This window comes from Gobio gobio, assembly GCF_949357685.1.
Source record: "Gobio gobio genome assembly, chromosome: 25".
NCBI lineage: Eukaryota > Metazoa > Chordata > Actinopteri > Cypriniformes > Gobionidae > Gobio > Gobio gobio.
The window spans coordinates 21,227,680-21,247,420 of NC_137121.1; the positions used below are offsets into that span (position 1 = coordinate 21,227,680).

Consider the following 19,741-nt stretch of genomic DNA (forward strand, 5'->3'; position numbering starts at 1 on the left):
CAAGTTATGTGGTTTTCATGCTTTTTGGAGCTTCAAAAACTCTATTCAATGGCATTACAAAGCTGGGCAAGATATAATTTAATATAACTCTGATTGTGTTTGGCTGAAAGAAGAAAGTCATATACACCTAAGATGTCTTGAGGGTGAGTAAATCATGAGGTAATTTTCATTTTTGAGTGAATTATCCCTTTAAAATTAGCGCTTCGAGGTGGAAAAAAGATAAAATATAGGTCAGATCAGAGATTTTATGTTATTGCAGTTTGCATGAGGCCCCTGACCCAGTTTAATTTTCTCTAAAGATACGCGAGAGAGTAAATATTACTCTATGTTTTCTCTTTGATCAATTGTTAAATTCTTTATTTCTTATTGCACTTTCGGTTTGTAATTTGAGTTTAATCCTTTATGTTTTCTTTTTTCCACCCACTGCCCTTTCACTATCCTTTTTTTTCTCTCCCATCTCTTTATTCACGTTTTTCCTGTGTTCCCGTCTCTGTGCCGCCCCTCAGCGGGGTTTGTAAAGTCCCCCCTCTCTGAGACTAAGCTGACGGGCGACACCTTTGAGCTGTACTGTGATGTTGTGGGGAAGCCCACACCTGAGATCCAGTGGTGGTACGCCGAGGTGAACAGGGCCGACAACTTCTTCCAATTGTGGGATGGCGCGCGCAGACAACGCGTGTCCATCAACACCGCGTACGGCGTCAATGGTGTAAGCGTGTTAGCCGTCACTCGCGTCACCATCGAGGATTCTGGGATTTATGAGTGCAGAGCCAGTAACGACCCGCGGCGTAACGATTTGCGCCAGAATCCGTCCACTACCTGGATTCGAGCCCAGGCAACAGTTACGGTGTTGCAGAGTGAGTTAACAGTCCCTGCTAGTGGTGTGGCCAAAATGAACCATCCGCCCCCTTGATTTTACCTACATTTAGTGTAGTGCCATGGTCATTATTTGCTGTAGTGGATCTTCCCTTTTCCTCTTCCTTTTGTTGTAGTCTATAGCCGGACTACAAAACCGTCAGAGCACCCTCCTATTAGATCACTAGTTGCTTGTAGCTGCTACATACAGGCAGTGACCTATTTTTGCCATCAAATGCCCTTATTGAGTGTAAAATGTCCTTGTCCTCATTACTGGGATATTTCAAGGTTGCTTTCTTCATGTTGATTATGACAATATACAGTTTCTGTTCCAAGGAATCCATGGAATCTGGTAAGGTACAGTAGTTAGTATTCAACCGATATGGGTTATTTTCAATGATATAGTGGCAATACTTCCTCTACTATAGGCCTGGGTCATATATGATATACAATGGAGTCCAAAAGTCTGAGACCACTATACGTCTTTATCCACCTTATTTTGAATGTAAGAGCGAGCATGGCTATTTGCATATTGAATGTGTCTGGCTTCCAGGTTCATTCACTTCCAGTTATTTTTAGCTGTACAAAACAGCTCGCTATGCTGCTTGATATTGCAAACAAGTATTTCTTACCATATTATTTGATTGTATTGTCTTAATGATAAACTATGGAAGATTGTTTCTGCCAGGAAAAAAAAAAAAAAAAGATAATTGAAAAAAAAAATTCTCACAATTGCGAGTTTATATCACGCAATTCTGAGAAAAAAGTCAGAATTGTGAGATAAAAAGTCGCAATTACCTTTTCTATTTTATATTCAGTGACGGAAACAAGTTTCCATAATAAACTCACTGGTTTGTAGCACAAACAGTTTTACTGTGTTGTTAATGAATCTGAAGTCTCGCACATTCACTGTAAAATAGCTTACTTCCACATTGCAAAATAAGCTGGATAGAATTCAGTACAAATTATATTATCGTAATATAACATATAATATTTAATTTAATGTGAAAAGCTGTACTTAACCATGGTTATTATTGTTAACTAAGGGGCCTTTTACCTGACACTGTTTCCAACTAAAAAACTGAAAACTTTTTACGTGTTTGGCCGTTAATTTATACGACAACCGCATTTTTGGGACCTCTCCGTGTAAACTACAAAAACTCCATTTTGTGAAAACATCATGCATGAGTGTATTACATGTTCAGTCTATAGGCGAATAGTTTTTCGTTAAAAAGTGACTTTGCCACCTACTGGCCTGGCATGAATAATACAGCGTGTTTAGTCGTTATCATAGATCCGTGTGAACAGGGACCGTTTTACAATGTTGTCCGTATGCGAATAACGCAATGCAAAAAACGTTCTGTTTTTATTTCATCGCTGTCGAGTAAACGTACCCAAAAACTGAAACCAATTTTTTTTTAAAGTGATTTAATCTTATTTAATCTCATTCAAATTATTAACTAAACCTATAATACTATATCAATGACATTAAAATAAATATCACTGTACTGAACTGCACTGTATGTTTCAAGATTAAGAAATGTATTTTATATCATAATATTTCTTTGATTTGAATTTCAAAATCTTAAAATGTATGTGTTAAATCCTAAAACGTAACTTCTTGACGTCTCAGACTTTTGTACCACTCTGGATATATGTATGAAATAAAGAAAACTGATTTTGTATGATTAAAAATAAGATCATAGTGGCCATAACCGCTTATTATATAACAGATTTTTTATTATAATGTATTTTTTATTGGATGAGATTCATAAGTTTAATAGTGAGCTTTGAATATCACATGATATTCTATATGGAGTCAGATTGACATGCGAGACTGTATTAATCCGTTTACACAAAGCAGCATAAAAAAGCTGCTTGGAAAAGCTCAGTGTTTCTTCTGCTTGTTGCTATCAGAGGTGGACAAAGTACACAACTCTATTACTTGAGTAAAAGTAAAAGTACTACTGGTCAAATATTACTCCGTTACAAGTGAAAGTTCTAAAAACAGATTTTTACTTAAGTAAAAGTACAGAAGTATTTGTTTTTAAAAGTACTTAAGTATCAAAAGTACATTTTCTTTTGTATGTCAATGCATTATTTTATTATTGTTGCATTGTTGTATAAATGCACGCTATGTCATCATGGTGGTTTAAGCCAGTGATGCTCCATCCGACATGCTAGCATACGACTACCTTAAACTCATTTAACAGACATCCCAACCTGCGAAATGTAATTTGCCAAAATCAGGATGCTCTCTGTCTTACATGCGCTTCTCGAGGCACACACGCAAGGTCTCTCGCTCCCCCTCCCTCTCTAACGTGCGCATGCGCCCGCTCTAGATTCTGGGAGATTTTAACTAATTTGCGGGCATCAGGGAGCCGCTATCAATTTGTGGGAGAGTCCCAGAACTTCCGGGAGACTTGGGATGTCTGATTTCAATACTTGTGTAAAAGTTACAACTCTCTTTATAAAGCTGCTGTCACTTTAAGGCTGAATGCATGGATCCTATAATCTGATACGCATCCGATATTCTCCCAACTGTTTACGCTTCTCTTTCTCCCAGACATTTACATTTTTTTACATTTTATGAGACATGCGTCAAGTATATGCCAACTAAACTAATCTTTAATCTTTTGAGAAAACTGAAACACAAGGAACCGTCTTCTTCCATTTTGCTATAAACTGATCAGTGTTCAAAAAATAGTTAGGAAACTTCACATGACCCTACATGAGTGATTACTGATAGGCTGTCTGCAAAAAAATAAATAAAAACATTTTAAAGAAGAAAATCATCCACTGACTTTCAAAGCTGCTACAGAAACGACTTTCGTCTTTCAGGACCTTGATATAAGTGTAGTGGAGTAAAAAGTACGATATTTGTCTTTCAAATGTAGTGAAGTAAAAGTAAAAGTATCCCTAAAAAATAATACTCCAGTAAAGTACAGATACTCAAAAAGTGTACTTAAGTACAGTACTCAAGTAAATGTACTTAGTTACTGTCCACCTCTGGTTGCTATACAGTATATCCAGCTTCATCCCCCATATTTATTTTCCTCTCCCACTCGTCCACACTCTTCCACACCCACACACACACACATATAGATCCCCGTCGCCTTCAATCAATGTGATGTAGTATTTCTCTGGCCTTGACCGACGCATCTGTATTTTCAGAACCATCAATCGATTCCTCAGATCACATGATTCTACCCGTGAGTTACCACATCCCACCAATCACGCTTCAGTGCAACCTTACATCTTCCCAAAACACCTTCGAGGAGAGCTTCTGGATGAAAAACGGTGTGGAGATCTCTGACACAAAGGACAAATTAAGGAACACAGAGTACAAGTAGGTGCTGTTATTGAACATTTTGTGAGCTGTTTTGAGCATCGAGTCTGAAACATTAGAAACATTATGATGTAAAATAAATGAGAAGGTTTGGCACACAAACCAAATACTAAATGAAATATACAGTACGTTCAGTTCAGTGTTATTTTTATCTTTTTATGTCATTAATATACTGTTATTGTTTTTATCAAAAGTGTGGGTTTATAATTTTTACCAAGTAGTTTTATGGTAGTTTATGGATGCAAGTTAAATTAAATGGTTTTAATTATGTATATAAAATAATAATAATAATAAATATAACATTTTAATCATACTTTTTTAATAATGAAATATCATTGTATATTGTAAACATATTTCAACTGTACTTTTATAATAATGCAATTTTATTTTATATTGTAAACTTTTTTTCATGTGACCAGTTTGCCACTTGATATTTTTTCACAATAAAGCATACATATTAATTAACAGATTAATTGATTAGCAAAATGTGTTAGTTGAACACCTACTAAATATACTTATAAATAACAATATATTTATATGTGCCTCTGAAGATTTCTGAATTTAAAAGTAGAGGTGGTGTTTTGAAAACTAGTGATTTTGAAGCCTTCTTTTTTATCAAAAAAATTATTTATTAGGAAAATATATAATAATACATTATTTAATCAATGCAGTACATTTATTTACATTGAAATTAATATCATTCTATGCCACTATCAGATCAAAATATAGCAATACAGGCTTCTAGGTATGTCATAATGTAGTCATTTGCATTACCCGAGTTGGCTTTTGTTTTGTAAACGCATTATCTCAGTGACTCTCAAGCCTTGGCTCACTGTCTGTTGATGCCGCACTGCTCTGCATTGGTCTAAATCCTGAGCAAGGCCTCTGTCTCTACCAACACGTGTTGCTAATCTCTCTGCCTGACTCCTAATCTAATCAGACTAACCATATAGGAACACTAGTACTGCTGACAGTTAACCTGCATTAGTTTTTTCTCCACATATGGGTGTGCTTTTTATTTTTGATTGATTATATATTACTCCAAGTTACTGAATACCTTTATATTTGCATGGTACTAAAATAGTAGCGAAACATGTTTTATCTTTTACACAGAATTAATAGACCAAGGCCAGATGACGCGGGCGAGTATATGTGTGTGTACACATTTGATTCGGCCCCCCCAGCTAATGCCACCGTTGAGGTAAAAGGTAAGATGCCCTTCAAATTTCTCAAAATGTCTAAATCATATAGAAATTGAATGGTCAGCTCAGTGGGTTCTTCACAGCAAGACTGATTTTCAGATGGTTTGTCAACATTTTGAAGCTGTCTGTGAGGTCAGTGTGTCTTTCCATCTCCTCCACAATGCACATGCTGAGTCAGAGCGGAGCTTGGACACTAACAAAGGCCATGGCAGCATGATTGTGAGCTTGGTTAGTTTGTTGAGTGGGAAAAACATCCAGGGTTTGTTCACTACGCGGGTGAATGTGAATACATTTTTTGCAGTCTTAATAATTAGTATTATTTGATTATATAATTAGCAATATCTGAATAGTAATTATAGCAATTGCTATTATTACTATTCAGGTATTGCTAATTATATAATAATAATAATAATAATAATATTGGCTTTTTCAAGCCAACTAAATTATAATAATAAAAATAAAAGTTGCACAATTAATTAGTCATTAATTTGCAATATTCGGTATATACTGCATATTTAGAAGTAGTATTTTTTATAATATTAATATTATAATGTCAAACTTCTGACTTAAAATGTTATGCTGATATATTTTTTTAAAGAAAAATACCAAATAAAAGCATTTCAGTAGTATACAGCAGTTTTTTTATTAATATTTTGAGTTAAATTATTATTAATTTTGTTGTGCATTTTAATTAGCCTGACAAGCCAGACCCACATCAAGCTGTTGGGTCTGGAAACTCACCATTGACAGGGCTCAATCCGAGGGGCGGGATAAGCGGCTGTCTTTCAAATTCCCTCTGCATGCAATTGGATAGCGCCAACCAACCAACCAGAGCAAAGAAGAAGGTGAAGCCGAGCTAATGTTAGTTGATAGACTTTCGCCGTATCCGGGCTTAACTCCAAGTCTTCCAGAGTCGCGGCCAAAGCCGATTCAAAACACCGCTGTTCGTCAGTTTCTTTGTTTACGAGTAGCACGCAGAACCTCCGCAACTCTGTCGTGACGTGCCGTCATTATGTTAAGCCCGCCCACCGACTCTACACACGCTGTGATTGGCCTGACCAGAGTTTGTTTTTCCCAGCTCTCTGGTCTACCGAGAGTTGCTAGACTACACTCGCGGCAAAATACATTTTCTGTCGCTAGGGTGCGTCTAGATTTCTAGGCTACATTTTAATCTTTTTTTTTTTTCAAATGTCTTCATAGTTTTTTTTTATTTAGTTTTAGTTATTTTAGTACTCAATTGAAATGAGATTTTGTTTTTGTTTCATGGTTTTAGTTTCAGTGTTATTATTATGAGCAGTAAGATGAAGTGAATATTGTGGATCATCTCCTAACAAGGCCACATAAGGTCTAGCTAGATTAAATCGTAAACAATCTGTTCTCATAATCAACATGTTGGATGCAGGAGAAATGGGCAGGAATAAAGATCTGAGCGACTTTGACAAGGGCCAAATTGTTTGCCAATTGGAAAGTCGACTGGGTCTGATCTGAGTATCTCTGAAACAGCATGGCTTGTGGGTTCCGTCCGGTTAGCATTTACCAACAGTGGTCTGTGGAGGGACAAACCACAAACCAGGAGTGGTTGACCAAGGCACATCAATGCATGAGGGTAACGGAGGCTTTCCCGTCTGGTCCGAGCAAAAAGTTACATAAACTTTTAATGAAAGGAGGAATGTGTCACAAAACAGTGCATCGCACTCTGCAGCGTATGGGGCTGCGTAGCCGGAGACCAATCAGAGTTGCTATGCTCACTTCTGTCCACCAGCGACAATGGCTACAATGGGCACATAATAGTCAGAACTGGACCTTGGAGCAGTGGAAGAAGGTTGTCTGGTCTGATGTGGACAGCCATGTATGTGTGCACTGTTTACCTGGAGAAGTGATTAGCACCGGACACACCCCTTCACGACAATGGTGTTCCCTAGTGGAATTGGCCTCTTTCATCAAGATAATCCACTATGCCACACTTCACACATTGTTCAGGAATGGTTTGAGGAACATGATGAAGAGTTCAAGGTGTTGCCCTGGCCTTCCAAATTCCCCAGATCTCAATCCAATCGAGCTTCTGTGGGATGTGCTGAACCACCAAGTTTGATCCACGCCGGCTCCACCTTGCAACCTACTGGACTTTAAGGATCTGCTGCTAACATCTTGGTGCCAGATACCACAGCACACCTTCAAGGGTCTAGTGGAGTCCATGCCTCGATGGGTCAGGACTTTTTTGGCAGCACGCAGGCATATTAGACAGGTGGTAAAACGCAACACTTTTGTTTTTGCCCCCATTTTTCATGAGCTGAACTCAAAGATCTAAGTCTGTCTAAATCTGTGTTAGTGAGCACTTCTCCTTTGCTGAGATAATCCATCCACTTTACAGGTCGGGCATATCTAGATGCTGATTAGACAGCATGATTATTGCACAGGTGTGCCTGCACGTGCTATCCGAAATGTCCTACTTTTGAAGTCGTTATTACGAGCTCATCGCATTCAAATTTTGCTTTGAGAGGGCGTTCATGATCCAATTGTTAACTAGGAAACTTGTATTTACGATAATTCCAATAGCACGTGAAGGCAGCATTAGGCTGGCCACAATAAAAGGCCACTCTAAAATGCGCAGTTTTACTGTATTAGGGGGGTCCGGGGGGTTCCAAAAACCAGTCAGTATCTGGTGTGGCCACCATTTGCCTCACGCAGTGCAGTGCATCTCCTTCGCATAGAGTTGATCAGGTTGTTGATTGTGCCTGTGGAATGTTGATCCACTCCTCTTCAATGACTGTCCGAATTTGCTGGATATTGTCGTATACGCCGGTCCAGAGCATCCCAAACATGCTCAATGGGTGACATGTCCGGTGAGTATGGAGTTGGAGATGCTGGATATGGAGGTCCTGGGCTGGTGTGGTCACACGTGGTCTGCGGTTGTGAGGCCGGTTGGATGTACTGCCAAATTCTCTGAAACGCCTTTGGAGACGGCTTATGGTAGAGAAATGAACATTTGCCAATGAGCCAATTGCACGCTCCCTCAAAACTAGTGACATCTGTGGCATTGTGCTGTGTGATAAAACTGCACATTTTAGAGTGGCCTTTTATTGTGGCCAGCCTGAGGCACACCTGTGCAATAATCATGCTGTCTAATCAGCATCTTGATATGCCACACCTGTGAGGTGGACGGATTACCTCGGCAAAGGAGAAGTGCTCACTAACACAGATTTAGATATTTGTGAACAATATTTGAGAGAAATAGGCCTTTTGTGTACATAGAAAAAGTCTTAGATCTTTGAGTTCAGCTCATGAAAAATGGGGGCAAAAACAAAAGTGTTGCGTGTAGATACAAATCTGAATATATAAATGAAAATCCTGAATTCCAAATTTATATTCAGATTTTATAGTTATTTCATGTTTGGCTCCATCATAATACTGTATAGCATTTTTGCTTTGTTTTTACTGGGAAATTTCGAAGGCCTCGAGTCAGCAATGGGTGTAAAACGAAATGTCAGCCAGCCCAGTTCTCCTTGTGATCATGTGTCTAATAATGGCCTTTAAAGCTAGCAGGCTGTTTGGTTTGTGTGTTAGAGATCACCAGCTGGTAAAGTGCCATGCGGTTTAAGCGTGTTCTGGTCACCTCTTTCTGGTTATCCTGTGGTCAGCTCACAGGCACCAGATGGTGGCCTGCATGTCTGAGGGGGTGGGGATGTAAATCTGTCTCTCTTTCTCTGTATCTCTTAACTGAGGTATTTGGTGTCATTTAGACTGAATTAACCTTTAAAAACGCTCCTGTCATGATTCATCATTTGACTTTTGAATCACAAAATGTGGAAATAATTTACATGTTGATGTTTTACGTATTTGTGGGAATACTTGGCATATCATGAATGATATAGCCTTCTTTTGATGCTAATGCTTCAATACTCTGTTGGTTTCAGTGATTAAACCTTTGAGATTGTGAATCATCTCATTATGGCCTCATATATTCAGTGTATATATTTTTACATAGTGCATACAAGTGTCCTTTGAGATATTACATAATTCAATTTAATATGTCAGTGACAAGCAAATATCGTTCTAAAGTGTGCACTCAGTGAGATTTCTAAATGTTTTTGACATTCTCTTCTGCTCACTGTATTTATTTGATCAAAATACAGTAAAACAGTCATACTGTGAAATATATTACAATTTAAAATAATGGTTTTCTATTTGAATATATTTTAAAATTAATATTCTTGTGATGCAAAGCTGAATTTTCAGCATCATTACTCCAGTCTTCATTGTCACATGATCCTTCAGAAATCATTCTAATATGATGATTTGATGCTCAAGAAACATTTATTATTGTTATCAATGTTGAAAACAGTTTAGCTGCTTAATATTTTTGTGAAAACTGTGGTTTTTCAGGATTCTTTGATGAAAATTAAGTTCAGAAGAACTGCATTTATTTAAAAAAAAAGTGTAACATTATAAATGTTTTACTGTCACTTATGATCATTTAGTCCATCCTTGATTAATGAAATCATTCATTGCTTTCAAAAGTCTTAATGACCCCAAGCAAACTTTTAAATGGTAGTATATATTATCTTAATTTTAAACATCTCAATATTCTATACATATATATATACACACACACACACACACACACACACACACACACACTATATTGCCAAAAGTATTGGGACACCCCTCCAAATCATTGAATTCAGCAATTGGGAAGCAGTTGGGAACAACAGCAACTCAGCCACGAAGTGGTAGGCCACGTAAAATCACAGAGCAGGGTCAGCGCATGTTTGTATTAGACTCTATCTGTGCATTTGCTACGAGAGATAATATCCAGTGTGAAGCACTGCCTCTGGCGGTCATCCAGAACTCAGTTTCTCATACGGAACTCTCATTGTTCAAACATATGTGCCCAAAGAAGTCTTCTGGCCCTGATGGTATATCAGCCTTTCTTTTAATGGTCTATGGCGAGGAACTGCCCCCTGTTTTGTGCGCTATATTTCAATAGTCCATTGACTCTAAAACAGTCCCAGCCCTTTTCTCTTATAATTCCTGTGCCAAAAAAAGCTCACGCCTCTCAAAGTAATGGTTTTAGACAAAGCGCTCTCACGTCAGTGGTGATGAAGTGTTTTGAGAAGTGTATGGTGTCGATGCTAAAAGCGGATGTTAAATTATATTTACTTCAGTTTTCTATACTGACAAGGCAGAGGTACAGGTGAGCAGATAATAACAAACACACTGTCCACATAACCTCATACTTCCTATAAACACACCCCTAAACCTTGTGGAAAGCCTTCTCAGAAGAGTTGAAGCTGTTATAGCTGCAAAGGGTGGGCCAACTCCATATTAAACCCTACGGATTAAGAATGGGATGGAATTAAAGTTCATGTGCATGCAAAGGCAGGCGTCCCAAACATTATTTATTTTATGATATTGAATAGATATTGGTCAATTTTAATTGTTCATGCTCATTTGTATTTAGAATACCTTTCTCATCATTTAACACTCAATTAAAGTTAATCATTGAAAACACTAATAATTGAAATTAACATAAATTTTTCATACTGTACATTATAATATGAAGCTTACACTTATTTGTAACATTTAATGATTTTTAGCATATTATTTTTAATTTATTTAAACAATATAGTATAGAATTTTTGTGTGACAGTTATTTATTTTTGGCCACAACATAATAGTTTGTTGGAATAATATCGGCCTATAGGCTTATTCATTTGTCTTTTGTGCCGCTTAAATAAATCCAGCACTTCACGTTTATCTAACCAAGTTCAGAATTGAAATTGGGAATGTATGTGTCGATAAGTTCACTGTAGCTCGCCTGGTAAAGCGTGGTGCTTGCAACACCAAAGTCACATGCGTGAATCCTGAGGAATTGAATCAGCTTGAATGCATTGTAAATCTCTTTGGGGGAAAAACTGTCAGCAAAATAAATGGTAACACTTTATTTCGATGGTCCAGCTTAGACATCCTACAAACTATCAGTCACTTTGCAACTACTGTACATTTCACTCTCATTAGAGTATTTGTAGACTGTCTGCTTAATATCTGCTAACAACCTCATGTCAACTTATCCTACTAACCCAAACCCTAACGCATAACCTAACAGTCTTCTACAGTCTACTAATACTCTAATGAGAGTTAGTTGACATGTAGTTGCAAACTTACTTATCGTTAGTAGAATGTTTAAAAATGGACCTCCGAAATAAAGTGTAATCAAATAAATAAATGTAAATGAGAAGACCATTTGTGAATTTGATCCAAATCGGCTTGTGTGGCAGCACATCAAATTGCTGTGGAGAATTCTTGATTGATTCACATTTGTCAGGGAAATCAGGGTGTATTTTCTTAATATTTCCTGATCCACCACTACCTTTAAGCCAGGGGTTTCCAATCATGTTCCTGGAGGGCAACTGTCCTGTAGAGTTTAGCTCCAACTTGCCTCAACACTATGCCTAGTAAGACATTGATTAGCTGGTGTGTTTAAAGTGCCCCAATTATACTATTTTACAATGTCCTAATTTTGTTTTGGAGGTCTCTAACAACAGGTTTACATTCAGCAAAGGTGAAAAAAAAACTTTTAATTTTCTCATAATATACAGGTGCTGGTCATATAATTAGAATATCATCAAAAAGTTGATTTATTTCACTAATTCCATTCAAAAAGTGAAACTTGTATATTATATTCATTCATTACACACAGACTGATATATTTCAAATGTTTATTTCTTTTAATTTTGATGATTATAACTGACAACTAAGGAAAATCCCAAATTCAGTATTTCAGAAAATTAGAATATTTCTTAAGACCAATACAAAGAAAGGATTTTTAGAAATCTTGGCCAACTGAAAAGTATGAACATGAAAAGTATGAGCATGTGCAACACTCAATACTTAGTTGGGGCTCCTTTTGCCTGAATTACTGCAGCAATGCGGCGTGGCATGGAGTCGATCAGTCTGTGGCACTGCTCAGGTGTTATGAGAGCCCAGGTTGCTCTGATAGTGGCCTTCAGCTCTTCTGCATTGTTGGGTCTGGCATATCGCATCTTCCTCTTCACAATATTGCATAGATTTTCTATGGGGTTAAGGTCAGGCAAGTTTGCTGGCCAATTAAGAACAGGGATACCATGGTCCTTAAACCAGGTACTGGTTGCTTTGGCACTGTGTGCAGGTGGCAAGTCCTGTTGGAAAATGAAATCTGCATCTCCATAAAGTTGGTCAGCAGCAGGAAGCATGAAGTTCTCTAAAACTTCCTGGTATACGGCTGCGTTGACCTTGGACCTCAGAAAACAGTGGACCAACACCAGCAGATGACATGGCACCCAAAACCATCACTGACTGTGGAAACTTTACACTGGACCTCAAGAAACTTTTTGGACTTGTGGATTGTGTGCCTCTCCTCTCTTCCTCCAGACTCTGGGACCCTGATTTCCAAAGGAAATGCAAAATTTACTTTCATCAGAGAACATAACTTTGGACCGCTCAGCAGCAGACCAGTCCTTTTTGTCTTTAGCCCAGGCGAGACGCTTCTGACGCTGTCTGTTGTTCAAGAGTGGCTTGACACAAGGAATGCAACAGCTGAAACCCATGTCTTGCATATGTCTGTGCGTAGTGGTTCTTGAAGCACTGACTCCAGCTGCAGTCCACTTTTGTTCCACAATCCTCTCCAGGGTGAGGTTATCCCTATTGCTTGTACACTTTTTTCTACCACATCTTTTCCTTCCCTTCGCCTCTCTATTAATTTGCTTGGACACAGAGCTCTGTAAACAGCCACCCTCTTTTGCAGTGACCTTTTGTGTCTTGCCCTCCTTGTGCAAGATGTCAATGGTCGTCTTTTGGACAACTGTCAAGTCAGCAGTCTTCCCCATGATTGTGTAGCCTACATAACTAGACTGAGAGACCATTTAAAGGCCTTTGCAGGTGTTTTGATTTAATTAGCTGATTAGAGTGTGGCACCAGGTGTCTTCAATATTGAACCATTTCACAATATTCAAATTTTCTGAGATACTGAATTTGGGATTTTCCTTAGTTGTCAGTTATAATCATCAAAATTAAACAAAATAAGCATTTGAAATATATCAGTCTGTGTGTAATGAATGAATACAATATACAAGTTTCACTTTTTGAAAGGAATTAGTAAAATAAATCAACTTTTTGATGATATTCTAATTATATGACCATCACCTGTACATTGCACATCACCACAATGTTCAACGATTCTCAAACGACTTGAAGGATTAATCAGTCTCTAAATCCCTCCTTTCCGTGAGCTACTCTGCTCTGATTGGTCAGATGGACCAGTCTGTTGTGATTTGTCTACCGCTTATAGCGCATATTTCGGAAAACAAACGGCCATTACCATTACCGAACTCCAGCTCCGTTCAGGAGGCTTCCTGTTCCTAAAGCTCAGCAATAGTACACACTGTGAAGACAGTAATGATGACGTAGATTTTACACCAATCCCAGCACGAGTCTGAATCGATGATGAAACATCGGAAGAACTAGTTATTCAACCTAACCTTGAGCAGGACATTTCTTAGTGATGCTACTCAGTTTGAGGTACATTATGAGATGTTCCAACTGTTATTCCTCACCATCAGCATTAACAAGTGTGTGACTCTTATGTATAGCGGTGCACATGTGAGAACTGAATAAATAACAGTGCATACGTTAGCCCAGCTGATATAACCATCAACGTTTGCAAAACAAATCTTGCTCCATCCTTTATCTTTACTCAAAGTAGTAAGAATGACAATCTGCATTAATAGACAGTTTTAGGTAATACTGCAGCCCACAGCTGCTTTACAGTAGTATTTCAGTAAGAAAGTAATAACGTTAAGGCCTGTTCACACCGGGACGATTTTCGCGCGCGGTCAACGCCGACGTTTAACGCCTCGTGACTAAACAAAGGGCGCCAATGTGAGTGTGCACACCGATGCGCAAAACGGCAGGTGTAAAAGTGTAATTTTAAAAAAACCGCCTCGGGTTCGATTCGTTTAATTGACTCAGAGTCGACTCTTACTTTTGAGAGGCAATAACTTTATGGTGCACTTTCAGATTTAAAACTTTGCAGGATGTTTTCATTCACTTAGAACTATGTTACACACTACATGAAAGGTAGTTTTCAAAAATCCATAATAAGGGCTCTTTAACTGGGGTTGGAGCTGAACTCAGCAGGACAGTGGCTATCCAGCAGGAGGATTGGACACCCCGTCACACAAAATGACATTGCAAATGGCATAAGAAAAAACATCTAACAGTGATTGAAGATGCTTAGTAAGGTTTCTGCAATGAAATCTGTTCTGATACTGAAGGACTCACTGTCCTTCTGCTCTCCTCTCATAGCTGCACCAGACATCACGGGACACAAGCGCAGTGAGAATAAGAATGAGGGTGAGACAGCCGTCCTCTACTGCAAATCCGTGGGTTATCCTTATCCCCTGTGGACCTGGCGTAAACTTGATAACGGCGCCAATATGGTATGGTCATTTTGACATAGAAGTGAATCTAAGATCTAAGCTGTTTGGTAGATTAAAAAAATTCATTTACCCTCATGTCATTTTAACTCTGCAAAGCCTGACATAAAATAGTATAATATGGAATATGGATTCTTGGGAGAAAATCTAATGTTCTAATGCATGTAATTTTTGTTGAGAATAATATTTGATGCATCAGGCGTTTACGGCTCATATAGGATGATATAGTGAGAACATGGAGCTCATACTTGAAGAGGAACAAACATCAATTTTATGCAGATGCCCAAAATAAGCAATTTGGTGCAGATGCTGATATTTTTATGGCCTATAAGTAAGATGAAATTGTGATGTAATCTAAATCAATGAGGTCTTTATAACAGTATAGCAGAATAAAGGAATACTTGCTTATAAATATCATATTTCACTATATCTCCCAATAATATGCCTTGGTAAGATATTTAATTGCTTAGTTTTATGATCAAAGCTCAATATAATGATGGAGACATTTTGTACAAATAAATCAAGCCTGATGTAACATATTTGATTAATCACATTTAAATATGTGAGTAAATATATGAAATATTTTTCTAATAAAAAATTAAATACAAAACATATATTAAGTAAACATAAGTTGCTTCATTCCAGTGAGTGTTTATCTTGAAATATAACTAACAATATAAAAGTTATTCCGTTTATAAAAATCAGTAAAGATTTCACAGCAAAAAGACACAACACTTTTCAGCAAAGTTTTGATCATGTTGATAATTTAGATGCATTTTGAAGTTGAACTATCGTTTTAAATGTAGTTTCTGTTACTTTAGCTATCTTTAAACATTTATCATTAAATTAAAAATTATTTTTTAAATCAGAAATACTATTTGAGCATATAATCACTGGCTTTCCTTCCCCCGTCTTTCACCTCTCCTCATCTGTCACTGTTCTTCCTCCCACTCCATCAATCACTCAGGAAATCGACAACTCCTCTCGCCGCTTCTTCATCAGCAGCAACGATAGCTACACCCAGCTGTCCATCATCAACCTAGACCTCACGACCGACCCCGGAGAGTACGAGTGCAACGCCACCAACACCATTGGCACCACCTCCATGACATCAGTCCTGCGGGTCAGGAGCTACCTGGCCCCCCTGTGGCCCCTCCTGGGCGTCCTCGCCGAGATCATCATCCTGGTGCTGATCATCGTCATCTATGAGAAGCGCAAGAAGCCTGATGATTTGTCTGATGGTGAGTTCAAAAGGGTGGGTTACTGTCTCAATATGAACTACCGATGTTAGGCTGATATTTATTTTACAAAAGCTGATAAGAGATTGAATTAGAAGAGATTTAAGATGTTTTTATTTAAAAAAGCATTACTGAGACTCCTTGCCAGTCCCGGAAACATGACTGTCCCAACCACAGTTTGCCTAATATAGTGCCAATACCTACAGTGTGCCCAATAATCATTTGCACACTAAAGATATTAAGAAATGTATAAATGACAAATGAACAAAATGTCAACTCAAAATATGTTGTTCAAAATGGCTTATAGAGTAGAATTTGTTTGCAGATGCCATCTGGTTTGGTATTTTATATCTAATCCAGTGACATTTCACCATTTTTAAGTGTAATTTAAGTGTTTAAATAACGTTTGAAGCCACTATATACAATACAAACAGAAAAAGAAAGAAGAGTATGTACACTATATGGCCAAAAGTATTGGGACACGCCTTCAAATAATTGAATTCAGGTGTTCCGATCACTTCCATGGCCACAGGTGTATAAAATAAAGTACCTAGGCATGCAGACGCTTCTACAAACATTTGTGAAAGAATGGGTCGCTCTCAGGAGCTCAGTGAATTCAAGTTACTGCCACCTGTGCAATAAGTCCATTCATGTAATTTCCTCACTACTAAATATTCCACGGTCAACTGTTAGTGGTATTATAACAAAGTGGACGCAATTGGGAACAACAGCAACTCAGCCACGTAAAATCACAGAGCGGGGTCAGTGCATGCTGAGGTGCGCAGTGCGCAGAAGTCGCCAACTTTCTGCAGAGTCAATAGCTACAGACCTCCAAACTTTGTGTGGCCTTCAGATTAGCTCAAGAAAAGTGCGTAGAGAGCTTCATGGAATGGGTTTCCATGGCCGAGCAGCTGCGTCCAAGCCTTACATCACCAAGTGCAATGCAAAGCATTGGATGCAGTTGAGTCTGGGTTTGGTGGTTACCAGGAGAACGGTACCTGCCTGACTGCATTGTGCCAAGTGTAAAGTTTGGTGGAGGGGGGGTTATGGTGTGGGGTTGTTTTTCAGGGGCTGGGCTTGGCCCCTTAGTTCCAGTGAAAGGCACTCTTAATGCTTCAGCATACCAAGACATTTTGGATAATTTCATGCTCCCAACGTTGTGGGAACAGTTCGGGGATGGCCCCTTCCTGTTCCAACATGACACAAAGCAAGGTCCATAAAGACATGGATGAGCGAGTTTGGTGAGGAGGAACTTGACTTGCCTGTACAGATTTCTGACCTCAAACCGATAGAACACCTTTGGGATGAATTAGGCGTCCCAAACCTTTTGGCAATATAGTGTATGTGTGTGTTTGGTCTGGATGGCCTCAGACTGAATTATTAAGGGCCCAAGTCAGGATCAGATAACAAATTGTGCCATAAACTTGAGTTAAAGGTCTTGTGACGCAGTGAGAGAAAACTAGGAAAGAACTGTATGGGATGTGTTGTAAATAAATATAATTTGTGAATAAATATTACCTAGACTACTGATATATACTTTTGGATTGTTACAATATAGGATATAGGAATATAGGAAACAATTTCTTACTAGGAATTACACTGTAAACACTGTAGATATTGACTAAGAAATATTGTCACATTTCTGTATTATATAAAGTAAAAAAGAAAAGAAAAAAAGATGCCACTGAAGATAAACTTACACTACTGTTCAAAAGTTTTGGGTCAGTAAGTGTTTGTTTTTTTTATTGAAAGAAATGAATACTGAATACAGCAAAGAGGCATTGAAAAGATCAAGTTTCAGTAAATAATACATTTATACTGTTACAAAAGATTTCTGTTTTAAATAAATTCTGTTCTCTTGAACTTAATATTCATCAAAAAAAAAAAAGTGTAAACCGATGCAGCACAACTGTTTTCAACATTGATAATAATAAAAAAATGTTTCTTGAGCAGCAAGTCATCACATTAAAATGATTTCTGAAGGATCATGTGACACTGAAGACATTTTAAAATAAATACAAACTATATTATTTAACATTATTTCACAATATTACTGTTTTCTGTATTTTAGATCAAATAAATGCTGCCTTGGTGAGTATAAGATACTTGTTTCAAAAACATTGAGACATCTTTTACCAACCCCAAACTACTGAACAGTAGGTAGGCCTATAATATTTATTTACAAACTAGCTATATGTATTTAAAGTAAGATTACATCATATACAGTTCTTACCTAGTTTTCTCTCACTGCGTCACAAGACCTTTAACTCAAGTTTACGTGAACACTTTGTTATCTGATCCTAAGCTGGACCCTTGCTCAATAATTCAGTCTGAGGCCATCCAGACCAAACACACACACACATACATAGGCCTGCTCATCATTCTTTTTCCTGTAGGGCACCTGTGTTAGGTCATCTGGACACTAATCTGATATTCAAGAGAAATATGACTCTGCGGTGTATGGGTAGGTAGTGGGCAGTGAATTATTGATGCGCGTGGAGGTGTAGTCCCACGCCACTTTAGTGCTCACCTACAATGGAAAACGAGACCGTGTCAATCCAACAGAATGTGTTGTTGCAAGCCAGTAAATTCACTGTTGACGTGACTTTATATAGGCTAAACGACCAGTTTTTAAGTTTAAAGCCCGCTTAAAGCAAATAATGTAGCTTTCGGACGAAATTATTCGTACATTTAATTAGTATCAGTCGATTTTTCCAAACGAACTGGCCAGTTTATGTCAGATATAGTGAGTGATGTTGAGTGGGATGTTGCCTGTCCTGTCCAGCATCGCCACCTAGTGGTTTACCTCGGTATTGGTTTCATCGCCATCGACAAATAACCATTCAAATAACCCAGAAACAACCTATTTATGCGTCTTGTTTGATAAAAATGTGTTTTTATTGTAAATCTATGGTGCACGGGGCCGATATAAATGTAAAAATACAATATAAGGTGTATGAATTGAGTTTTAGCTTTTATTTTGTTTATTTGCACTGCACATTCTAGTCATTTGTGAATCATTGCAATATTATTTTACCCATTAAATCACACTTTTAGAGTTTAATGTAAGAGGACGTACCTGTCATTAAGAATTAACAACGTTAACACATTTCTTTCTCTCTGAATGGCACAACCTTAAACACTGGTAAGTGAAAGACCTGCATGCAGCTTGATTGAACCTCTACCAGCATTGCACATATTCACTGTCGCCCTTTAGGCTTACTTTAGTTTGTGCATATGTCTTGTTTGAATTAGGATGAAAAGGGTTTTTATTTTGCCTACATTATTAGAATGCTGTCTGTTGCTGTTTAACCTTCAAATGACCTTCATTTATCTGTACACCCTCTTCACTGGAGTCTCTTCAAATATATTCATGTTGGCATGAGCATGAGATGTTACCTTTTCTTTATTTTCACGTTTCAATTGTCTTTCCTAAAAAAATGGCAATTGAGATTATATATATATATATATATATATATATATATATATATATATATATATATATATATATATATATATATATATATATATATATATATATATATATATATATATATATATATATATATATTTAACATAATACATTACATGAAATATGATGCATGAATGTAACATCAAGTTTTATTC

The 19,741-nt window shown here is 37.6% G+C and overlaps 1 protein-coding gene across 4 annotated transcripts in view; it reads left to right on the plus strand.

Annotated features, from left to right (window-relative positions):
• nptna (neuroplastin a) overlaps window positions 1–19,741 on the plus strand; it is a 28,676-nt gene that overhangs the window by 6,655 nt on the left and 2,280 nt on the right. Inside the window, exons 2-6 of one of the 4 annotated variants that reach the window (XM_079810328.1) lie at window positions 507–854; window positions 4,027–4,201; window positions 5,315–5,409; window positions 14,746–14,879; window positions 15,844–16,117. In XM_079810328.1, the coding sequence (XP_079666454.1) occupies window positions 507–854; window positions 4,027–4,201; window positions 5,315–5,409; window positions 14,746–14,879; window positions 15,844–16,117 (1,026 nt within the window). Of the gene's footprint in view, window positions 1–506; window positions 855–1,074; window positions 1,205–4,026; window positions 4,202–5,314; window positions 5,410–14,745; window positions 14,880–15,843; window positions 16,132–19,741 lie in introns of those variants that run through there. The other 3 variants (XM_079810329.1, XR_013816025.1, XM_079810330.1) reach the window with 3 other exon arrangements.